This window comes from Astyanax mexicanus, chromosome 7, assembly GCF_023375975.1.
Source record: "Astyanax mexicanus isolate ESR-SI-001 chromosome 7, AstMex3_surface, whole genome shotgun sequence".
In the NCBI taxonomy this organism is placed as follows: Eukaryota; Metazoa; Chordata; class Actinopteri; order Characiformes; family Acestrorhamphidae; genus Astyanax; species Astyanax mexicanus.
Window position 1 is genome coordinate 41586158 of NC_064414.1, and position 23090 is coordinate 41609247.

A 23090-nucleotide genomic window follows, 5' to 3' on the forward strand; every position below is an offset into this window, starting at 1 on the left:
CTGCTGCGCTATTTGTCATGTGCTGTCCCTCTCTCTCTTTCTCTCTCTTGCTCTCTCTCTTTCACACACACACTCCCTCGTTCTCTCTCTGTCTCTCTGTCTTTTTCTCTCAAGCAATTAATCAAGAGGACTCCAGCAGAAGTAGAACATGAGAAGGTGTGTGAGATTGAGAATGAGGGGTGTGAACATTGGTGTGAATGTGCATTTTGATTTAGAGAAATATAGAGTGGCTGAGTGAATGAGAAAAATAGAGAGAAGAGAAAGAGAGAGATATACTTGTACTGTCTCATTTACTTTGTTAGATTTCTCTGTGCACTGTTGTAAATAATTCTGTATGAGCAAACCATTAAAAATGCTCAAAATTGACTTTTCCTCTCACCATGTTTATCAATAGACAAGTACCAGGGAAACACTATCATCATGTGGGAGAATCACGGTAGTTGTGGGAGAGGTGGGATGTCTACTTCTATTGCGTATTGAGGGCCTCAGCTGCCTGTGGGTTCGTTTAAAGTAAATTAAAAAAGAAATAAGAGAAGCAGAAATGAAGAAGTTGGAAAAGGATCATTGTAAAGAAAGAGGGAGAAAGAGAGAGAGAAAGATAGAAAAGCTGGATTTCCTCACAGGACTGTTCAAACATCCGTGTGCTTTGGAAGGGAAGGACATAGCAGTGTGTAGCAATGCTGGCAGAGCTTCTCTATCTCCAGCCTCCAGCTCATGCTTCACACACTTTCTCTACACACACATATATACACACACACTCACACACATACACACACACACACACACACAGAGCTCCTCACCACTACAACCATCCAGCAGCTCAGAGACAGCAGCAGCAGCAGCAGCTCTGCCAGCCTGAGATCCTGCAGAGGGAATTTCTGCAGGACTGACAGCAAGACAGACAGACAGACAGACAAGGGCAGGTGCAAAAGCAGGAGAGCTGAGAGCAGGAGGAGGAGGAGGAATAGGAGGAGGAGCAGAATTCTGACCCAGCAGAACGGAGAGCAGAGGAGAGGAGCCGCACACAGCTCCACACAGGAATTCTAAAACAGCTGTCCGGCAGACGTCCCGCCTGCGAGAAGCGCACCCTCGAGAGCTCAGACTGAAAAAGACTGAGAGAAAGCCACAGAGAGAGAGAAGAGAGAGAGAGAGAAGACTGGACTACTCTACTTCACACTGAAGTCATCTTTAATTTGGGACAGTAGATTTTACAGCAATCAAGAGGACAATATACATCTAAAGTAATCTGAAGACGATAAATAAACAGGTAATTATTATTTTTTTTTAAATACTTGGGGGTAATAAATGGATTGGATGTATGGAGGTCATGATTTGCTAATATTCTAGAGAAAATGATCTAATATTAATAATAATAATTTAAAAAGATAGTAATAGTAATATGTAAAATATCAAACAATATGATACTTCTAAGCTGACATTTTTTTGATGACATGATTTGTGTTATGCTCTCTGCCATAAGAAATTAAAAGGGTTATTTATAGTGATGCCACAGGGGAATCACTTTGGGTTCCATAAAGAACCTTAACATTACTAATAGATTATAGACTATAGATAATTAACTGCTTTTCCTAGAACCATATTACCAAGCCAAGAACCATTGAAGAACCTTTATTTTTAAGATGGACGGCTGGTAACTTATTAACTTGTCTATAATAATACTAATTATATCTAGTATATTACAATGTGATATTACTGAACTGGCATTTGCATTTATATTGGTCTGATAGTAATAGTACTATACTGTATAGTACAATCAGTGTACTTTACAGTATTATCTAATTAGGTGTCATTTTTTCCCCTTGAGCCAAGCCAAGAAATATTGCAGTCACTTATACATTATAGAATACATCAATATACATTAAACTCTATTATAGTATGAGTGTACTGTAGTATATACACAATACTGATGGTCCAGGATAGTGGTGCAATACAGAAGAAGGCTTGTTCTCTGTAGAAACTCTCTGCAGACTGAAGAGCCAGCAGTGTCACACGTGTGGGATGTAGGCAGCAGAAGTTGAGCATGTGCCGAGCAAACACCCTCACACCCCATGACAAGGAGGCCAAACAGAGCAAGACAACCTGACACTTCTTCACCACTCTCCAGCAAGCACTTCCCCACTCATCCCGAGCATTAAGCTGTTTGAGGGAATTTTCAACATTTATTCCAAGAAACTAAAGTTGTTAATAAGGAATGAAATCAAATGTATCCTACAAAAAGCCAAGCTGATTGTTGGAAGTAAGATGTTAGCATATTGGGTCAAGCTATTCCTTAAAGAAGCCGAAAGCTGCTGTTTACATTTACATTTATGGCATTTAGCTGAGGCTCTTATCCAGAGTGACTTACAAGGTTATTCCTGGTACAGAGGTGGGTCAATGAAGTGTTAGGAGTCTTGCTCTTATTGGAGTAGTGCAGCATTCAGTCACCCAGACCTGGAATTGAACCCCAGTCTCAGGCTCACTGGCAGGAGGTGGTGTTATCCACTGCACCACACCAACCACAGTGCTGTTCCCACTCATCCAGAGCATTAAACACCAGATGTTGGAAAGAATATTCAAATATAGGCTTATGTAACAATGAGCTTCTATTCATTTGCAGGTCGAAATGTTAGCATACTTGCTTGAGCTATTCTTTAAAAAAACAGAAATAAGGAATATTCACTGTTCAGTCCAAAAAGCTAATGTTGCCAACAATTCATTAAATATTACAGTAAATATATATATATATTTTTAGCTTTAACCATCAGCTTTTTGGAAGAACCTTCAATGTGCAGTCCAGGCAAGGAATTAAATAGTACAGTAAATATACAAAAAAAAAAAAAATCAAACTGAGTGTTGGCAATAGGTTTCCATTCATCCAGAGCCGCTCATCCAAAAAGCTAATTAATTAATGTAAATATACAGAAAAGTATAGTTGATTGTTGGCAATAAGCTTCTATTCATTCGTTAGCAACGTAGCATATTGGGTCAAACTAGCTAGCTGCTGTCCTACTCATCCAGAGCATTAACATTATTCTTTTTTTAAAGAATATTTTAACATTCATTCCAAAAAGCTAAAGTTAGTTAGCTAACAGTGAATTAAATAGCGCATAATATATACTATACAAAAAATCAAGCTGATTGTTGGCAGTTGGCAATAAGTTTCCATTCATTCATTCATTCATCATTGTTAGCGATATTAGCATATTTGGTCGAGCTATTCCTTTTAAAGCAGAAAGCTGCCAGAAGAACTTGGACAGTTCTAGCCCAGCTGTTTTGACGTTCCCTCCATGTTTCTCTCAGCTTTTCTGATTCGAGCCTCAGCGTGCGCTGGGCCAAAGACAACACAGGGCTGAGAACAGGAGCAGAGGTGGACGGCAAGGGAGGGAAACAAATAAAGAAAGAGGGAATAACAGACGAGGCTGAAAGGAGAAGAATACTTGCTCCACCCTGCCTTTCTTACTCCCTCTCTCTCTCTCTCTCTGAAGGCCTCAGAACTCTAGCCCTCAGGCCTCAAGAGGAAGCGCCTAGCCTGTAGTATAATTAAGGCTCCCTTTATGTAACAAAACTGGAAAACCAAAGTGAAGGAATGTGGAGAGAAGGCTGCCATTAGCTTATATATGTGATCAGCCTTTAATCTCTTTTATTACAGAGTGTGAAAGAGGTGGCCACCCGTCTCTCTTTGGACAGTGGAATGTAAATGGTTAAGGACCTGTCTGAGGCAACTCTGACTCCGGTCACTCTAGAAACATGCTAGCTATCCATTTATTCTAAGGCACTGCCACCCGTGTATATATAGACACTGTAGCATGAGGGCATCTCAGTGCTGCGGCTATTCCTCCATCCTCCAATGCAGATGGACCTTAAATACAGCTTCAGAGACGACAACAACAACTGCAGAGCCCCAAGTAGCTGCAGCATTTTCAGCCAAAAAAGGCCAAGGTCTAAAATAGGTCAGAGCGGCGCTCAAAGACAGCGCAGTTGCAGGGGCTGAAGTCAAGCCTGTCCTTGAAGTGCACTTCTTCAGTGTACACTGAGCCCGAACTGCAGAATGTCATCATTGCACTTGTTTAGACTAGCGCATGCTCTAATAATAAGCTGACCCACATACCCTGCACGTGATTTAATTACCTCCATCCAAAAACGAATGACTATCCTGACACACCATCCGATGAGATCCATCACGAGCCCCCCAGCTTACCCAATCAGCCCCTCCCAACCCCCTCTCCTTCTCCGGCCCTCGCTTCCTCCTTCTCCATCTCTGTAATTAAACAGCACCCTCTTAGTGTCTGGAAAGGGTCCAGGCTCTGGCGCTCGCTCAGCCGGATGGGAGATGCACCGGTGACCCGGCACCAGGCAGGCGTCCTGCAGCACTCTGGGTTATTTGAAATAGCACAGTGCTATGCTTGCAGTGAGTGTGAAGAGAGTGTGTGTGGAGATAGAGGTGTGGAAGTGAAACGCAGTAAACAGTAGTCACATTTTGCAACAGAAGAAACATGGATGTCTTGGATTGGCCTTGCTCTTGAGCTTTTGAGAATATACTCTGCCATAAATGGCTCTGTGGAGCCTTTTATACCATGAAAAGGGATGCCCAGTTTTGGTTCAGAAGATGTTGCACCCTGTGGTGCTCTACTTCAGCCCTAATCTAGCACACCTGATCCAGGCAATGAAGGCCTTCAGGGGAATAGTCTGTCAATATTGGAACCAGGTTTGTGTGATATCTGAACTGTCCAGGGTGGTAGATCCCTCAGACTTTCCATAGTTATGCTCTATCCCTATGTGTTGTGAGTTGAGACCATTTTGAGACCATCTGAGGCCAAAATGTGGACCATCTGACAAGTCCTGAGGACCAGTTTATGAATTACAATTTTTTTTACTTTTCCCAAGAAGTGTGTCAAAAAAAAAAAATTGGTAACGCTTTATAATACAGTAAGTTCCCTTTACTTTCGGTGTAACTTCTCTGGATGAACCATTACATTTAAAATACTTACTCAGTCCTACAGGTACTTAACTGTAGGTATAAATAAAAAACAACACGGAACAGGAGTGTCACAATTAGGTAACTTTCTGAAACTTACCTCATACTTTTCCAACACTTATGGCGTAACTGTTCTCTATGAATCAGTATATACAACATGCCTATGCGGTACTCATACTTAAAGTTAGTTACACATAAAGCACAGGAGAATAATATAAAATAATATTTAATAATTTTTCCCTTTGTTCATGGCAGTTATGAAGGTTTAATTCCAGTCACACTCCAGGGGATTATTATTCTGATAGTTGTATGAGTTTCAAAAAGATGAGAATTTTATTTATGCTTTTAAAACAGTCAGGGTGGAGCAGGAAGAAAACGTATAGTTCGTAATGTCAAGACTAAAATGCAATAATATTTATACATCTTCATTAACACAATCAGAATGCTGAAGTTTTAATTTTTTTTTATTAATTAATACACAGAAACCACAATGTTTTATGTTAATGGTTAATTAACCCACACCTGATTTTTACTGTTGTTACTTTCTAAGTAAACAGTATATACTCTCTAAAATGTGGGCTGTATTATAAAGCGTTATCAAAAATTATATTCAAATCAATATTCTAAAGAGCACAGGTCCTCAACTCTGTTCTTGAAAAACACCTACCTTGCCTTTCTAGAATAAACAGTGTTGGTTGAACATGGTATTTAAACACTGTCTCAATTTTAAAGGCCAATCTGAGTTTGTCCTAATTGCTGTTTGACTAATATGTGGACAAGAAGAGAATTTAGCTATTGTTGATTTCTGCAGCAGATCTGTTTCCTCACATTAGGGTGATATTTGCCAAAGACTGACAGTCTGTGTACATATTTCTGAAGAGATCCGGCATTAATGAGCACAGAGTGTAGCTTTCCTTCCTGAACTGCCTTTCACAACATGACATGATGCTTCAGTACCACATTCAACCTCAAAGAGTATTATCTTCTGATTCACTGGCTTATTGTAATGGTGTAATGCAACTTTGCTTTTGAGAAGAAATTCAGTCATTTTATTATGAGATAGCTAGCCTAGAACAGCTAATAGGGCCAGATGCTTTCACTGGGACAAGATATTATTTTCACACAGTCCAAATACACAGAAACACCATGTGTGGATGGATTGAAAGTATTTTATAGTAAAAGACATCAACACATGACGAAGAAGGAAGAAAATAAAGATATTTAATCCCAAATTACACATTACTGCCTTTGTAGTATACATGAAAAGACACAGATTTATGGATTTTAAGGTCTAAAAAGAATAGTATGTATTGGTAATCAAACAGTTTTTACAATTATTAATATGTTGTGCAGTATATATTTTGTAACTTACATAGTTCACGTTATATGGAATAAGACCGTATCTAAAATTCAACCAGAAACATGCACTCCACTTTGGACAGTATTTATTTTTATTTGGATGATGAACCACAACACAGATGCATTTAAAAAATAACAAAAAATATTATATTAAAAACGCAGATATGGATGTGGACAGGGCCTAACAGTGAATAATGAATAAATATATGAAAATATCTGCCACCAATAAGCATGAATCCGTTTGCCCACTGCTTATTAACTGCTGTTTATATGTGTTATTTATTGTTAGCATTTACATCTACATTAGCAAAGTTAGCTTTTTGACTGTTCCTTAGAGGCACTGTCATTGATCAGGGTGCAATTTCCTCTTTACTATTTCCTGCTTCATGTCAGCAGAGAGTGGATGCTAATGATTTGTTAGACCTGGCACAGCAGGAAGTCTTGCTGGATGTGAGACCCTATCAATAATCAATAATTGGGTCTGGCTGGTACTGTCAGAAGCAATGACCTTGCTGTGTTGCAGAAGCGCAGACATGGCTTTCTTTGCACGCACGCGCACACACACACACACTCTCTTACACACAGGGACTCATTTGCAGTGTTTCTGTATCCGAGGACATCCGAGGATAAGGATGCAGATCAGAGGGGTGGGACTGGATTGGTGGTGAGCAGCCAGCCTGCTTCCTGCAGTGCGCATAAGCAGCCAAGGTCAAACTTGAGAGCTACAGAAACAGAGGGGGATGAAGGAGCTGGCTGGAAGGGAATGAAGCAGGATGGAGAGGAGATGATAGATAAAGAAGAGTTTGATGAGATGATCATACAAAAAAAATTAGGTTAGCTGTGAAAAAAAAAACAGTGATGCTAGCTTTGCTTTTTTTTTTTTTAGCAGAAGCTCCCAGAGCACTGCGGTATTCCTTCCCCCCCCCCCTAATTTTTCATTCTTAACATCACAAACACACACACACACACACACACTTTCACGCTGTCTCTGAAATGAGCCTAATAACCCATTTGAGGCTTGGACAACTGACACACTAGCTTACAAACTTAAGCCTCCTATTTCTGTTTCCTCACACATACACACACTTGCACATGCACACAGCTTAGTGCTAAGATAACTATGTATAGCTTGCTGAGTGCTAGTCGAGTAAGGTTCAAGCTATTTGTGATGAAAGGCATCCCTATCTAAAAATGCCTTTAAAACCATATGACCCCGCTGCCCTTAGGGCAAGTGCTAAAAAAGAACACACACATTCACACACACACATTTACACACACACTCACAGTAGGCCGAACGCAACAATGTCACTCATTCAGACAATGTTTGGGGGAACAGACTACATCATTGTCTACAGGCTGTTCTCTTTCTCCCTCCACTGTCACGAGTCTACTGTACCCGAACCCGAGTCTGTGTTAGCTTTGATACTGTTTACTCGCGCTGTAATTTGTTAGCATTCTACCAAAGGAGCGTCATGTATCCTGAGGAAATGGAATTTCTCCTGTTTTGTAAACAGCGTCTTCTACGGCTGATTCTAGTTGTGTTTAGGAAGGACAGCACTGCTCCATTTCAGTCATGGACACATGGACACTGTCGTTGTGTGGGTGTTGTTTCTATTGGACACAGATAGCACAAATCAGTTAGCATTTACAAATGTACAAGGCTGTATGTACAGGTTTATTCTATATTTAGCTTGTATATTACTTTTTCTCCATTGGGGTTCACTACTGATGTTGGTGTGGGTCTGTATACACTGACATGCAGGGATAGCAGTATTCAAATTGATCAAGAAGTGTTACTTTAAGGCACGGCTTGGGAACACCATCACCTGTATAAGCTGTGAGGTGTTATCTCATAAATAGCAAGACATTGTGAATTATCAATGTTTGAGAACAACTCTTGTATCAGTGCCAGATGGATGGGATTTTTAAAGTTTAATTTATGAAGTTGTGTGGGCTTTTTTAAAATTCCAGTGGACTGAGGCACTGCCACTATGATCAAAAGACTGCTGGTTCTAATCCCATTCCTTTAGCTTGCCATCAGCTGCCAGAGCCCTGAGAGAGCACAATTGGTCTTGCTCTCTCTGGGTGGGTAGATGGTGCTCTCTCTCCACATCACTACTAGGGTGATGTCGATTAGCACAAGGCGTCTGTGAGCTGATGTATCAGAACTATCGGATGCTACTCGGTAATGCTGCATCAGCAGCAGTTGGAAAAGAGGAGGTGGCTGACTTCACATGTATCGGAGAAGGCATGTGCTAGTGAGTACCCTCCTGGTGTGTTGGGGTATCACTAGTGATAGGGGAGTCCTAATGAGTGGGTTGGGTAATTGGCCTTGTACATTGGGGCATAAAATGGGAAAACAACATAAAAGGCATTACCATAGATAGATATTACCAGGCATTACCATGTGAACAGATCTGGCAGAAATCACTTTTACAATCTGTTTGGAGGCCACACAGGCATATCCTGCAGGGCAGTGCAGCGTTCTTTGGCTTTCATCTCACATGGCAAAAGTCTGATGTTGATTTTGTTGAGTTTCAGCAACAAGTTGATGCAGCGGATGACTGCCTCAATGTGTTGCTTCTCTCTGTTTTCTGTGTTTTTGTTTATCTGTGTTCTCAACTGTGCATGAAACTCAAATACTCACTACAGTTACTAAACACGAGGGCATGCTTATGAATCCCAGACATCATGAATTTCCTATTGCTCTTCTACTTACTTTACTCTTCTTCTCCAATCCGAGATGTCTGCACAAGAGCATGGAAAAAAATACTGCTTTCAATGGGTGCCTAGTTACAATTAGGCAGTTGTTAACATAGTTATGGTTGATATGTGAGTGCAGCTGCATTGTAACCAATCACACCTGAATACAGTGTCATACAGTGATGACAAGACATGGATTTGCGCTAAACTCATAAAGTTCTTATGAGTCAGCAGTAGAGAGTGGGGACAGTGTGCTTTTTAAAGAGCCACATTGCTGATAATTGACCCGACTTCAGTTTGGAAAGGCCTTTGGCAGAATACAAACTACAAAGTGAGAAAAAACTAATGACCTGATTCAGTTCTACACAATCTCCTCCTTCTCTATTCTGGCTTTAGCACCTTTTCCTTTGCTCATCTCATCATTAGTGAGCAGCACATTATTGGCTCTTTAGAAGTGAAAAGGTGAGAAACAATTTGGACAGTGATTTACTCTCTCCACCTACCAGTCAAAGCATTGCCGTGATCAGCCAGCGCTCGTTTTCTCAGACCTTTGCAACAAATAAATCAGAACTTTACATTTCACTGCAGAGGTAAATGACTGCAGGCCAGTTGCCCTAACCTCTGTGGTCATAAAGGTCTGTAAGCACCTGGTTCTTCTAGCCCACCTGAAAGCTATTACAGCCCCTCTGCTTGCCCCTCTGCAGTTCACGTGCGAAACAAACAGGCCTGTTGATGATGCTGTAAACCTGGCCTTGCACTTCATGCTACAGTCCAGACAATCCAAGGTTCTCTGCTAGTGTTCTGATTGTGGGCTTCAGCTCGGCTTATTAACACTACTGTGCCAGAGCTCCTGCAGGTCAAACTGTCCAACCTGTCAGTGCTAGACTCAGTCTGCCAGTGGACCATGAATTTCCTGGCTAACAAGGGGCAGAAGGTGTAGCCAGGAAAACAAACCAGAAATGTGGACCTTCTGTACTGGAGTAGAGTTAAAGCAGAATAAAAGTTGCTGTAGTTTTCTCAATTCTTCTTCGAGTACATGGCAGACAGATTCTGTTTATTTGATAAAATGGCCTCACCAGTGGCTAGAAGATGTAGTGGGAATTGTATTTGGAATCTGTACAAAATATATTTGTGCGAAAGTCATATAGTCCTAGTCACATTTGTATATTACTTTTATTTAGTTTAGTATAGAGCATGTACAAATTTGATGAGTTCCTGTTGCATGGCTCTTTCCAATCACGCTACATTGGCCACTTTTACCTCTTAAACTTTCACGCTAGCACTCCTAGACATGTTAACAGCTTTCTCCACATTTGTTTATTTCCTGATTTTATCGCCTCTATCCTTTGAATACTTGCCATCAGTCTGTTTATTATGTTACTTGCCATACATATGTACACGGACCAAGACTAAGTCCTTGCAGGTGTAGCGTAAAGTAATAATTCTTTCTTCACATAACAAAAATACCTAATTTGAAGTATGATGCTTTTTTTCAGAATTTTATATGAATCTTATTTGTTTTACTGTACTTGATGAGTAACTGAAGTTCAATAGATTTGTGAGTAATATACTTTATGTTAAATGTTTGTGGATACCCCCCCCCCCCCCATGAAAGCATTCAAGTACTTTTAGTTGCAAACTTGCAACTTGCGTATTACGCCCATTTATGTTTTCATAAATGCATGAGCAAATGCACAACCCCCCCCCCCCCCCCCCCCCCACACACACACACACACACAGCCACACAGCTTGTATAGTCCCTGCGCAGAATCACTGCTAATAGAATAAAACTCTTTGGAACAGTTAATTGGCATCATTTGCAGTGCCATTAATGGGAAAGAGTGGCATAAAGTGATTTAGCACTGAGCTGTGGAGCCGTGGAACTGTGTTCTCTGGAATGATGACGGGAACAATGAATAAACTAATGTGCCAACCCTTCTGTATATATAACTTTTACAGGTGTGCTTGATGTTATGCAGAAAAATATCACCATATTTTACCATATGGGCATTGTACATTCTAGAGGGGACATGGCTAAAACTGAAAACTTAAACGGATGCAAGTTTAAGAATAGAAAAAAACATTTTTTTAACTTTGTGCAACAATGAGAATGAAGTTACTCTGTCTTGTAAAAAAAATACAGTTTATTCTATTCTGAGGGCATCTATAAGGCACCACGTCCCATTTAATCCATTAAAGGGCTATCAATTTATCATATTTTTTCATATGTAGGAGGATCATACATAGCATGCTTCACACTGCTTCATGCTTCATACTGTACAGGAAAGGTTACATTTGGGACTCTGTCTAGTAAATAAGGGCATAGAGGGAACTTAATGGCACCATTTTCTATTTAAAGAGCAGACAGGCACCAATAGTTCGGCAATCATTAATATACACTATCAAATTATCCATGATCTAGAGGGCTTATCATTTTTATTTATTGCAAGAAGATGCACCCCCTCCTCCCTTTCAAAAGTACTCAGAATTTCTTATATTATTGATAAAACATCAATAAATATTTCTACTTTAACATGAGTTACAACTTCTCTATCCTCTTCTGGTATAATATCCAATACAGTTGTGCTGAATGTAAATGAAGTCAAGGTCTGATAGGCTGTAGACAGCAGTCTCTGTGGCACCCTGCTGATAGTTTATCTGCTGTGTGTTATCTGCTCCGAGTGCCTCGTGGCTCGGGGTGCTGTTGGGAGTGAGGTCCTGATGGCAGGATCTGCTGCAGGAATGTGGATGGTTTTTTTCTGCAGCATGTATTGGGGTGGACCTGGCTCAGCCACTGCTTTTGTGATAGTTTGCAGTCTTGTCGTTGAGGGTCAGTGCTTAGAGACCTCTCAAAAGTAAATATGTCTATAAATGGGCAAGCCTTCTGCCTCTGCTTCTCTCTCTATTTCTCTCTCTCCTCCTCTTACTCCCTCACTCTTTCTCTCTCTCTAGGTCTCTCGCTCGTTTTCTGCCCTCCCCTCTCTTATGCTATTTCCACCTCCACTCTCTTAATCTCTATAAATTTACTTTTATCGCTTCAAATCCTCTAACATTCAGCATGTATTTCTCTTTAAGTCTCATTTTTGTCTGAAAAATAATTTTGTCTTCTGATGCTACCGGATAAAACACTTAAAATATCTGGGCATGTCACATATGTGTATAAAATATAGAGACACGCATAGTAAAAGTAAAAATAAATCATGAGAGGAGATTATTTAAACATTCTACCTTTTCTCTCTCTCTCTCTCTCTCTCTCTCTCTCTCTCTTTCTTTACCTGTCAGGTCACTTTTTGAACGATAAGTTGATAATGTAGTTATTGTGACAGGCCTACTTCAGGACCCAGGTTTGTTCTTAAAATGTACAAAATATGTAAAACATCTGGACAGATATGTATAAAATATGGTGATGAACCTAGTAAAAGTAAAAATAAATCTTTGCAAGTGATTATATATATTTTATTATTTTTACTTTCTTTTCACTCTTCCTGTCTCTCTGCGTCTCTCTATTTCTTTCTCTCTTTTTTCCCCTCCCTGTCTCACGTGCATTGCACCTCAGTTCTTATAATCTCTAAAAAAATTATCCTTATCGCTTCAAATCCTCTCCAGCTCCATGCTTCATCAGCATTGTCTTTAAGTCGCAGTAGTTTCCAAAAAATATTTTCTTTTGTTCCTACTGGATACAACACTTCACAAATGTGTAAATATTTGCACAGATCTCAGATGTGTATACAATATAGATATGACTCTAGTACATGTAAAAATAAATCTTTGCAAGTGATTATATGATTATTTTTTTACTTTTCAGTCTGTCTTACTCACTCATTTCCCTTTTTTCTCAGGTCTCTCTTTTTTTTCTGGTTTTTGGCCCTTTCCTGTCTCACGCTCATTGCAGCTCCTCTCTTCTAATCCCTAAAACTTTATCCGTATAGCTTCAAATCCTCTCCAGCTCTGTGCTTCATCGGCGTTTATTTGTCTTTAAGTCTTAGTTTTGTCTAAGAAGAGGTTTCTTTTGCTCCTAACGGATAAAACACTTGACGAATATATAAAAACATCTGGACAGGTCACTGATGCGTATAAAGTATGGAGATAAACCTAGTAAAAGTAAAAATAAATCATAGCAGGTGATTATGTGACCTTTTTCCCTTTTCTCTCTCTCTTCTTTTCTGGCTTGTTCTCTCTCTCTCTCTCTCTCTCTCTCTCTGCATGGAAATGCAGCAGCACTCTCCCTTGAGTGCTCCTCACACTGATCCTGCTAAAGCCCTGTCGTCTCTCTCAGACCAATGTGGAATCCAGCTGGTCCATATTAGCACATACTAAACAGGAGCCAGGCTGGCTTAAAGCCAGCTACATCTAGGGCCCCTTATTGGCCCATCACCTTTCACATCGTCTCAGTGTTCTGTTCTGATCTTACACTGCTAGCTGCTGTAACCTCTCTCCTAATAGTTACGGTCTGAAGCAGTTAGTCCTAAATCGGTATGTTAGGGAATACTCTATTTAGGACCGTCATCTGCTATGCATCCCACCAGCCTCCCTCTCTCCAGATGCTCCCAGCGCAGATACGGCTGGAGGTCCATTTAGGGTAAAGTGATACCTTTATTGGGAGGTTGCGTGACCAGAGCAGTATATAACCAGTGACAGATCAGCGATGCTGACTGAGAAGAACAGTCTATAAATCTGTCAGGTCTGGGCAAGGGTGTATTATGTGAAGGCTAAATGGAATGCAGTGTGGAACATCAGCAATAACTGTTTCACACGCAGTGTCTTAGAGTAAGCACACAACTAGGGATTCTAGCCAGGATTTGTAGGATAGTTATATAATAAAGATGACATCAATCACAGGATTGTACACTTGTCACAGACTTTCGTCTAAAGTGGGATGATCAGATACGTTTTTGGTCCAAAATTCCACAAATATTCTTCAATTCAGTTCTAACTAATTCTCTTGTTATTCTTCCACTTTCACACAATGCACCAAGACGGGAACTTGAAGGTTAGTTACTATACATCCTCTACTTTGACAGGCAAAATTCATAAGATAGCAGAATATAAAATTTACCTCAGGTAACAGACCTAAATGCTCACACCTGTATATGTTGTGAGGTAATATCTCAGGATAGAAGAAAACACTGGCAAGTGTGCTCATGTCATTGATCAAGAGTTACAGTATCTGGCTAGAATAATCTGTGCAAACAGACAAGCGACTCTGGCAGAAATCACATCCACATTCAATACAGAACGCCCTGCATGCCTCATTCTTTAGCTTCCATGAGACATGGCAAAAGTCTGGCATGTTAAACTTGTGACATGTAACAGGAAAGCTAAAGAATGATGCACTGGCCTGTGGGATATGGATGCAGGGCGTTCTATATTTACATTAAAATTTTTTACATTCAAGGTATTTAGCAGACGCCCTGATCCAGAGCGACTTACAACAGTGCTTACAACATTGCTTACTTTAAAATATCCGTAGCTAGTTTAGTTTGTAGTTTGAGACTAGGATCAAGAGATACACAAAGCTTAATAATATTTGAAACCCTAGGAGATTTTTTTAAATGATTAGTTTAAGAACGCTTTGAAAAGATGAGTCTTTAGTAGGCAGTTGAAGACAACCTTGGTCCTAGTACAGAAAAGAGTCGGGATGTTTGTTTCCTGTTGGTGTTGAGGGATGGTGGGTCGAGTCGAGCCATACTGGAAGCTCTAAGAGCTCTTAGTACAGATCTGGCTTTGACCACACCAACAAGTAGGAAGCAGCTGGTACGTTTTTGGCTTTATAGGCCAGGTTTAGAATATCTATTGCATTGTGCGCAAATTTTACATTAATTTGATATGTTCAGATTGTTGAACATGGAAAACAATTGTGAAATTAATGTAAGCAGTTATGTTAATCTGAAGCATTTTTTTCATACACAATCCCTTGTCACATTTAAATGACACAAATGGACTTTATCACTATTTTTGGACCATTTATTTTTTTCGAGTGCCAACTTTTTTTAGTGCATTTAACAGATTGCACAACCTACATTACATAACTTTGTGTTAATCAATTGGGGAATATGGGCCACCTACCCAGAGGGAGAAAGGTCACTCATACTTTCTTGGTCTTGTGGCCATAGATGGTTGTGGCACTGCCCAGGATCAAACCCCTGATCTCCTGAAAATAGGGCCAATGCTCAGGAGTGAATCAAGTAAAATGTGAAGCGAACAGGAGCTACTTGAGTTCAGTTCATTTGAGCGTGTTTTTAAAGGGGTTAAAATTTAGTTTGAAATGTTACCATATTCCCTGGAAAAAGCTAAATCTCTGTTTGTGTTTCCCTTTCTCTATAGGTGACGCTTTCTGTTGTTCAGACCAGATCATCCTCTCTAGGATTGAAGATTGAGGACAGCTTCTCTGCAGACCTAGAATCACTAGGTCTTTGAGAATGTAACTCCGATCCTTTTCTGAGGAGAACTCAGATCAGCGTTCATCGTGCAACACAGGGTCTCAGTGTTCCAAAGCATTTCCCCTTCCTTTTTTGTCAAGGATTCACTTTTTTGGGACAGATATGCCAGCCAAAACACCCATCTACCTAAAATCCAACCACAGCAAGAAAGGGAAGAAATGTCGCCTCAGAGACATTCTGTCTCCAGACATGATCAGCCCTCCTCTAGGAGACTTCCGCCACACCATTCACATTGGGAAAGGGGGTGAGTGTGATGCTTTCGGCGACATGTCCTTCCTGCAGGGTAAATTTGAGCTCCTTCCCGGGAAGGGTGGCATGATCCGAGCACCTTACGGCACCCATGGCGAGTTTATAAGAGCTAACAGCGCCTCAGATGCCTCCTTCCCAGAGACTCCTTCACCAATCCTGAAGAATGCCATTTCCCTCCCAACCATTGGAGGAAGCCAAGCCATCGCCCTGCCTCTTATCTCCAGCACCATCTTTCCCATGAGCCGAGATCCTCTGGATGACCTGGCCGGGCCACCCACTCCTCCTGCCAGCTCAGAAGGAACAGATGACCTGGATATTCTTCAAATGGAGACACTTCTTCAGTCCATCACCATCTTCAGACGTGACCCCAGCCCCGTTCCAGAGGAGATCAGTGAAAAACCCACATTCTCAATCAATCTTGTGGAGAAACCCACAGCAAAGAAAACACCAAATCAGAACAATGTGCACAACGCTAAAAAGGAGAACATTGAGAAGCCATTCATTTCGTTCTTCATCAATGGCAACAGCAATGAAAACAGCAACAGCAATGGAATTGGCAGCTACAAAAACAACAGCAGCAGCAGCAGCTTCAGCAACGGCTACAATCACAGCAATGATGACACGATCTTTCAGTATGAAAAAAATCTGAGCAGCTTCAACGGAGACTGGGCGGACAGAGATAGCGGTGTGGAAGAAGGACGCATTTGTGACTTTGACTTTGAGCTCTCGAAAAGCAAAAGCGTTTCACAGGATTCTGTAACCCAGGTCACTGGGTCTCTGCTCTCCCTTGAGCTGGACTTAGGCCCCTCCATCCTGGATGAGGTCCTCAATATTATGAGTAAGCCAGAACCGTGAGCAGCGATACTGAAAGAAGCAGAAAAGCAAATGTGAGACTTGCCAGTCAGATCAACACGTGTGGTGTGGTGTGCCATATGGGTGTTCTGTGTTGGAAATGAACTCTGAATGAAATGATCAGACCTTCTATATTTCTCTAAGTTTGCTTTTATCCTCAGCTCAAGCTCGCTTTGCCTTGCTTTTACCCAATGTTTGTTTCTCTTGTAGTGCAGGACATGGGAGATGCATGCTTTATCAAATTAAGGCAAACTACACACCTGCCATTGTGCCTTTTATGTTGCTGTTAAATCAAATCAAGCATTAAGACCATTAAGATGTTTGGTGTGCTTTAAATACCAGGTGTAAATAAAAAAGGTCCATCTTAGTGTAAACTGTCAGCGTTCAATAATGCACAATGTCATAAGATAATCAAGGTAATAAGATTTCTCTATGAGATATATATGTACAGCTGTGTGAATTATTCCAAAGCTTAGTCTGCATCACAAAACTCCCTGTACAGATATATTTATACTGATTGTTCATTAACCATGCTAAAAAAAGCATCAAAATATTTACTTATGTTTTTACTGTGTGAAGATAAGGATTAAATAAATGAGGAACTGAATAAATCATTCTTTTTGATACTTTACTTGTATTTTATTTATATTTTTAAAACTGTGTTTTTTTTAATCCCCTGAGGAACCAGGATCAATTTCTCTTTGCAATTGTGTTTAAATTTGGGGGCAGTTAGTTAAATATAGCACATGGAAAGTGATAGAGGTGTGCCAAAAAATCGATTCACATAAGAATCTTGATTCTCATTTACTACGATTCAGAATCGATTTAAAATGTCCCAAAATCGATTCTGAGGGGCGGGTTTTAGACTGATTTTGGGCTGGGTATTTTTGTTGGACCTGGCAACCCAGGGGATAGCGCTTGTCCCTTCAAACGGAGATCTTCCAGACACACACAGAGCGTAGGTGTTTGAGAATCACCGGTAAGATGGCAGAACAAGCATTATATTACCTTAGATTAACGTGTAGTTTTAATGTTTTATGGCAGAATGCTTCATAACAAGCATAAAAAAGATCGCTAGTAGTTAGTTTCAGTAACTGTTAGCTAGCTAACTAGCTAACTTTCCAGTTCCACCTTAAATAACGCTACAGGTGGCAGCGGGCTGCAGCATTTAAGGCGGAACGGAAAAATAACAATAAGCTAATCAGAGCTAATTTCAGCTCCTCATCACAGAGGAATTAAGGAATGGACAATATGAATTAATTTCTCCACCTCCTGCTCCCTTTCTGAAGAAATACAACGACCTTAAATTAACTAGTTAATCAGCAGCTGCTCCTGAACTTTAGCGCTCCAGTGCTATCGTCACATCAGCCCAGCAGAGTCACCTACACACCACCGCTAGTAGCCTGGTAATAAAGCTTATTGTTATTTATTATTAGTGTTATTTATTATTTATTTATTGTTCATTAACGTCATTGTGATATCCCAGTGATTCCTCTGTCACTGAGGACCCACATTCCTGCACATTTTATTGTTTTTGTAACACATTACCTGCTTCAGGACCAGTGTATATTTTGGAGGCTTTTTTCAATAAGATTCATAAGCCAGAAGCAGAAATTTTTATAAATCAAATCGTTTTGAATCAAAAATCGATTTTGAATCGAATCGTGGCCCCCAAAATTGGAATCGAATCGAATCGTGAGATAGTAAACGATTCCCACCCCTAGAAAGTGATGTAAGAACTGTAGTTTTTCTGCAAAACTGGATCTGGCCCTGCTAACACTGATGTTTTGAGCAGCCCAGTGGGCATTTTGAACATGAGCTTATCTGAGGATATTTTTAAGCACATAAACTGACCTGTTTGGCACCCAAGCAAGGAAAACTTTCCAACTCTCCAACACCACTTAGTGCTCAGTGGTTGCTCAGAAAAACAACTTCAGAAGTTAGCTTTTACCCTGCACCTAAAATAATCCCAACCCAAATCTGCTTTAGTTTAATGGTTTGCAAATAGTTTGTCTGTACTGAGAACCTAAAAGAAGGTGGTCTTGTTCCAAGCTCCAAGTTTTACTACATATACATATATTACTACATTATTACATTTTTTTTTTTTTGATGAAGGGACGATATAAATCGGTATGAAAAAAAAAATCTTTTTACATTGACTTCCATTGAAAGTTTTTGTTACTGTTTGGAGATACTTCATTTTCATTGTATAATGACAAAGTTAATAACCCAACACAGAGAAGCAAAAATCAAACAATTTGATCAAAGTATGTCATTAAGCAACCTGTGTCATTTTATTACCTGACCCTACACCTAAACCGAAACTTTACTGAAATTTAATCAAACCATAAATATAACCAAAACTTATTCAAATTATTAATCTATCTATCGAAACTGCACAGAAATATGCACCAGTCCAAAACACAGGACCTTCTTCCTGTATTTACTTTCTGTCTCCTGCTTAAGACAGTTCTGATCAAGTGTGGAGAACATTCTTACTGGTTTGTTCTGATGCGTTTTGGTATGAATGGATTTTTTCCTGTATGAAAATAAAACAAAAAAGAGGAAAACTCCCCAAACTTACGAAGTTCTTAACTTGATTGACTCAGACCAGAGCAAATTAACTCTAAGTGTAAAAAACAGTCTAAGAAGGAAACTGCAGCTAAAAGAATATCAGGCATCCGGCGATGTATAAAAAGCCCCCTCTTCTCTCGCCCCTGGAATTCTTCTAATTCCGCCCGGCTGCTCTGCTACGAGATCAGAGCTGGATGAACACTGTATCGTCTCTACAGCGCTATGCCTGCGCCATTTGTTTGCGTGTTGCTCAGACAGAGAGAGCAAAGGGGGTCTTCAGCATTCTCTGCATTCCGGTGAGGCAACACAAGTGTGCAGGACAGGCCATAAATAAACTGCGTGGACTCTGGCGAGCGGCCATGATCCCGGGACGGGTTTAGGATTGTAAAAGCTGAGTGCCTAAAGGCAAAGGTTTTCCAGTGCAAAGAGTGAGATGTGTACCGGTAATAAATGGGTGTCAGTCCAACAATGTTAAAACACGAGTCGTAAAACCAGACAAATGTCATTAACATAGTCTAGCATCTGTTTAACATTATCATGTCTTGTCATCTTTCTCTTCATCTTCACATTTAGAGCTTTTATCAGTTGAGCTTTCAACATATCTAGTCAGTATGGTTCCCTGGTAGTGCAAAATAAGTGCTAGACAATCTCCAAATGTCTGCCCCCTCCAAAATAATAATAATTATAAATAAAAATAATATCACATATACAGTAATACATTTATATACTTTTATAGTTTTATTTACTTCTGTGTTAAAAAAAACATGCAAACATAATTTTTTGTGTGGTTTTAGTTTAAAAAGATTGTTGTGACTTAGATGAAGATCAGACACACATTTAATGATCAATTTATGCAGAAATCCAAGTCATCCCAAAAGGTTTACATACTTTTTTTGCAAGTGTACATATTCATTGTAAGCAGTAGTCAATTAAGGTGATCAGGCCCCTAGGCTAGACACTCACAAAAACAAATAATGCTATTTATATTAATGAATTATACATTTGTTTAGTATGTATGTATCACAACATTATTTTGTGATTAATCATAATTAAAATGACTTATTCTTAATTTATTTTGTAGGCATATCTCAGGGTACTTTTGCTGATTTTTAAATTAGAATATGTTAATATGCTAAAAATGGGTGAAAATGAATTAATAATAAAAAATAAAAAAAAACGTGACCAAACAGTGGGCCCTAATCTTTGCATGGACCCCAAGGCCCAAGGCTGCAGCCTGGAGAAGCCTGTGCATTAAACTGCTTCTGATTGTAAGGATTCAAATATGGGTACCACAGGAAATCATAGGGACAGTGTAGCCAATAGTTTTACAGACACAAAACCAATAATACATAAATATAAAGAAGAAGATAGGAAAGAAACATATGGATTAATTAATAAAGTATAAGTATAAGTATAAGTATATTACCACAACCTCCTACACTGTAATTTTTTTTTTGTCAGAACTGTCCTTTTGTGTGTGTGTTTTTATTAACATCCAGGGCAGTGTAAAAGTTTTTATATGTTAAATGAAGAATAATAAGTCAACTTTTCAGATACTTGTTGAAACTGAGGTTTATGCACATGTGTATTTACATATTACTGGGTTATACTACCAAATACACCACCAGTAATACAGCACCAGTAGTTACATTGTTATTACATGGACTGTTAATGTGTAACTACACAGTTAATAGAGAGACAATTTTATTTGTTCTCTAAACTGTCTTAGAGTCTTAGAGTCAATCTGAAGTGTTCAAAACATCCAAACCACAGAGAGATGTTAACCATTAATTTCTATTCTTTTGGGCACATGGGACTTCTGATCCTGAAGAAAACAACAGAAAATAAAAAAAAAACAAAAGAATGAAAATTATATGTAAACAAGAAACGTCTTCCAAGGCACAACTAGAAAAATTCAAAATCACTCGAAAAAAAGGTTCTATGGCATTTTAGTTCACCATGTACAATTAACTTCTTTAGATTTATTTAAACTAAATGAATTTATTTAATGTGACAGAATTTGAAAGGCAGAGCTCAAACACCAGTGTTCTGCACATGCTATTGCTATTGGTTTAGATCCAGTTTAAACCCTCTGGTCAATCAGTACAGAAGTAAACACGGCATGTGCTCAGTCGCTCTCTTCACGCTACATTCCTTCTGCTTGTTTCTGGTGTTTGAAAACTCTGGTCATATGTAAACCATTACTTGGGTATTTTCTACATTGTTCTGCATTGCAGTGCAGAGATGTGGTTACATTTCTTTCATTGAAAGAAACCTCAGTGCAAACATAAACACTGCGGGTCACTCTGAGCAGTTTGTGCTGAAGCGGCGCTGCGTGCCTGACCGGCGCAGATGTGAAAGGCCTGTATTTACCAACAGATATGTGCATATTTTGCCGTTCATGTGAAGACAAGCTCGACTCTGTAGAGCTACAAATCAACCCACTGACCCTGGCTCTGAAGCCAGAGCCTCAAACCTGACTGTGGAGCTAATGACTGCACTAGTGCCCTCAGTGATGCCATGGGATATTCTGGTAATGACAGGGTGAGTCAGTTACGTGGCATACTCTACAGCTAAGAGCCTTTGACTGATATTACAGGGCTTATACTTTAGATGATTTAGCTTATAGTGCAGGAGTCTAATGTGTTTAAACATGCCATGTGTTTCAGAGTCAGGTAGTGTGTGTGTGTGTGTGTGTGTGTGTGTGTGTGATTTTTCTGCATGCAGGTTGTAAATTGTTAATACAACCCACAAATGAATAAGCTAGTGCTGGAAGTAGACTAAACACTCATTATACTTTACTTATTTTTTTTATTTCTCTTATTTTTTTAAGTATAAACTTGATGAGGATGGACCTGAGAGCTCATCGTTTTTTTTCTTTTAATAGTGTCAGAAAATACAGATCAGGCACACAGGCTGTAATGTCTCATTGTAGCCATACTTTAACCAATATTTTCAGTTCACATTCTGACTCACAATGTATAATGTATTTGCAATGTACACTATGCAAATATTTTTTTGCTGACAGCAGCGTAGACCAGCATGATTTTTTTAAACTACAGGCACAGGCTGTTTGTTTCATATGCTTTCCTTTAAACTGCACATAGGAGTCATTGTTTGCACACAAACAAGATAAAAAATCCAAATTTCAGCTATAAAAGGCATAAAAACTAAGCAGCAGATACAATAAAAACCTACATTTCAAATCAGGGGGTGGAACATTTCTCTTTAGGCTACTTCTACTATTTGGTCCATATATATATATCGAAGAATTTCTGGTAGCTATTGAACACTTTTGAACAACAAATTGCAGAACTTTAAGAAATTAAAACAGAAAACTTTGTGTTGTTATATGTAATATGTAATATGATCATGTGATCACATTCTAGTATGACCACAGGTGAATAAAACCAAGCACCTAGGCATGCAGACTGCTTCTACAAACATAAGCAAAAGAACGGTTCTCTCTCAGGAGCTCAGTGACTAATGAGGAGGACAGTGAGTACAGAAAACTCATTCAGGACTTTGTGGACTGGTTTCTGCAGAACCACCTCCAGATAAATGCAGGGAAGACCAAAGAAGTGGTGGCGGATTGTTCTGGAGGTTTAAATATCCCCCTCCATCAGTGAACATCCAGGGTATAGACATTGAGAGAGTAAACTGTGATGTCCATCACTTAAACAACCAGCAGGACGAGCTGGAGGAGAATAAGGTCATGTGGAGTGCAGGGAACATGCCTGAGGACCTTCTTTGACACAGTGGTGGCATCTATAGTGTGTCATATACAATAATATATATTTATAGTGAAATATAGCATATTTTATTTGTGTAGAACCACTTGTCATATTTTAATCATGCAAATTCAAATGACCATTGTTTCAGTGTACTGTGATCAATGTGTAAATTACCTGACCATTCGGTATCATTGCAGCTTCCCA

General features: G+C 39.5%; 1 protein-coding gene across 1 annotated transcript; it reads left to right on the top strand.

Annotated features, from left to right (window-relative positions):
• The first annotated feature begins 672 nt into the window (after positions 1-672).
• cdc42ep3 (CDC42 effector protein (Rho GTPase binding) 3) lies at positions 673-17204 on the top strand. The gene is made up of 2 exons (XM_007258700.4): positions 673-1267; positions 15362-17204. Exon 2 carries the CDS (start codon positions 15580-15582, stop codon positions 16579-16581), a length of 1002 nt encoding a protein of 333 aa, XP_007258762.3. The 5' UTR covers positions 673-1267; positions 15362-15579; the 3' UTR covers positions 16582-17204.
• Positions 17205-23090: the final 5886 nt, after the last annotated feature.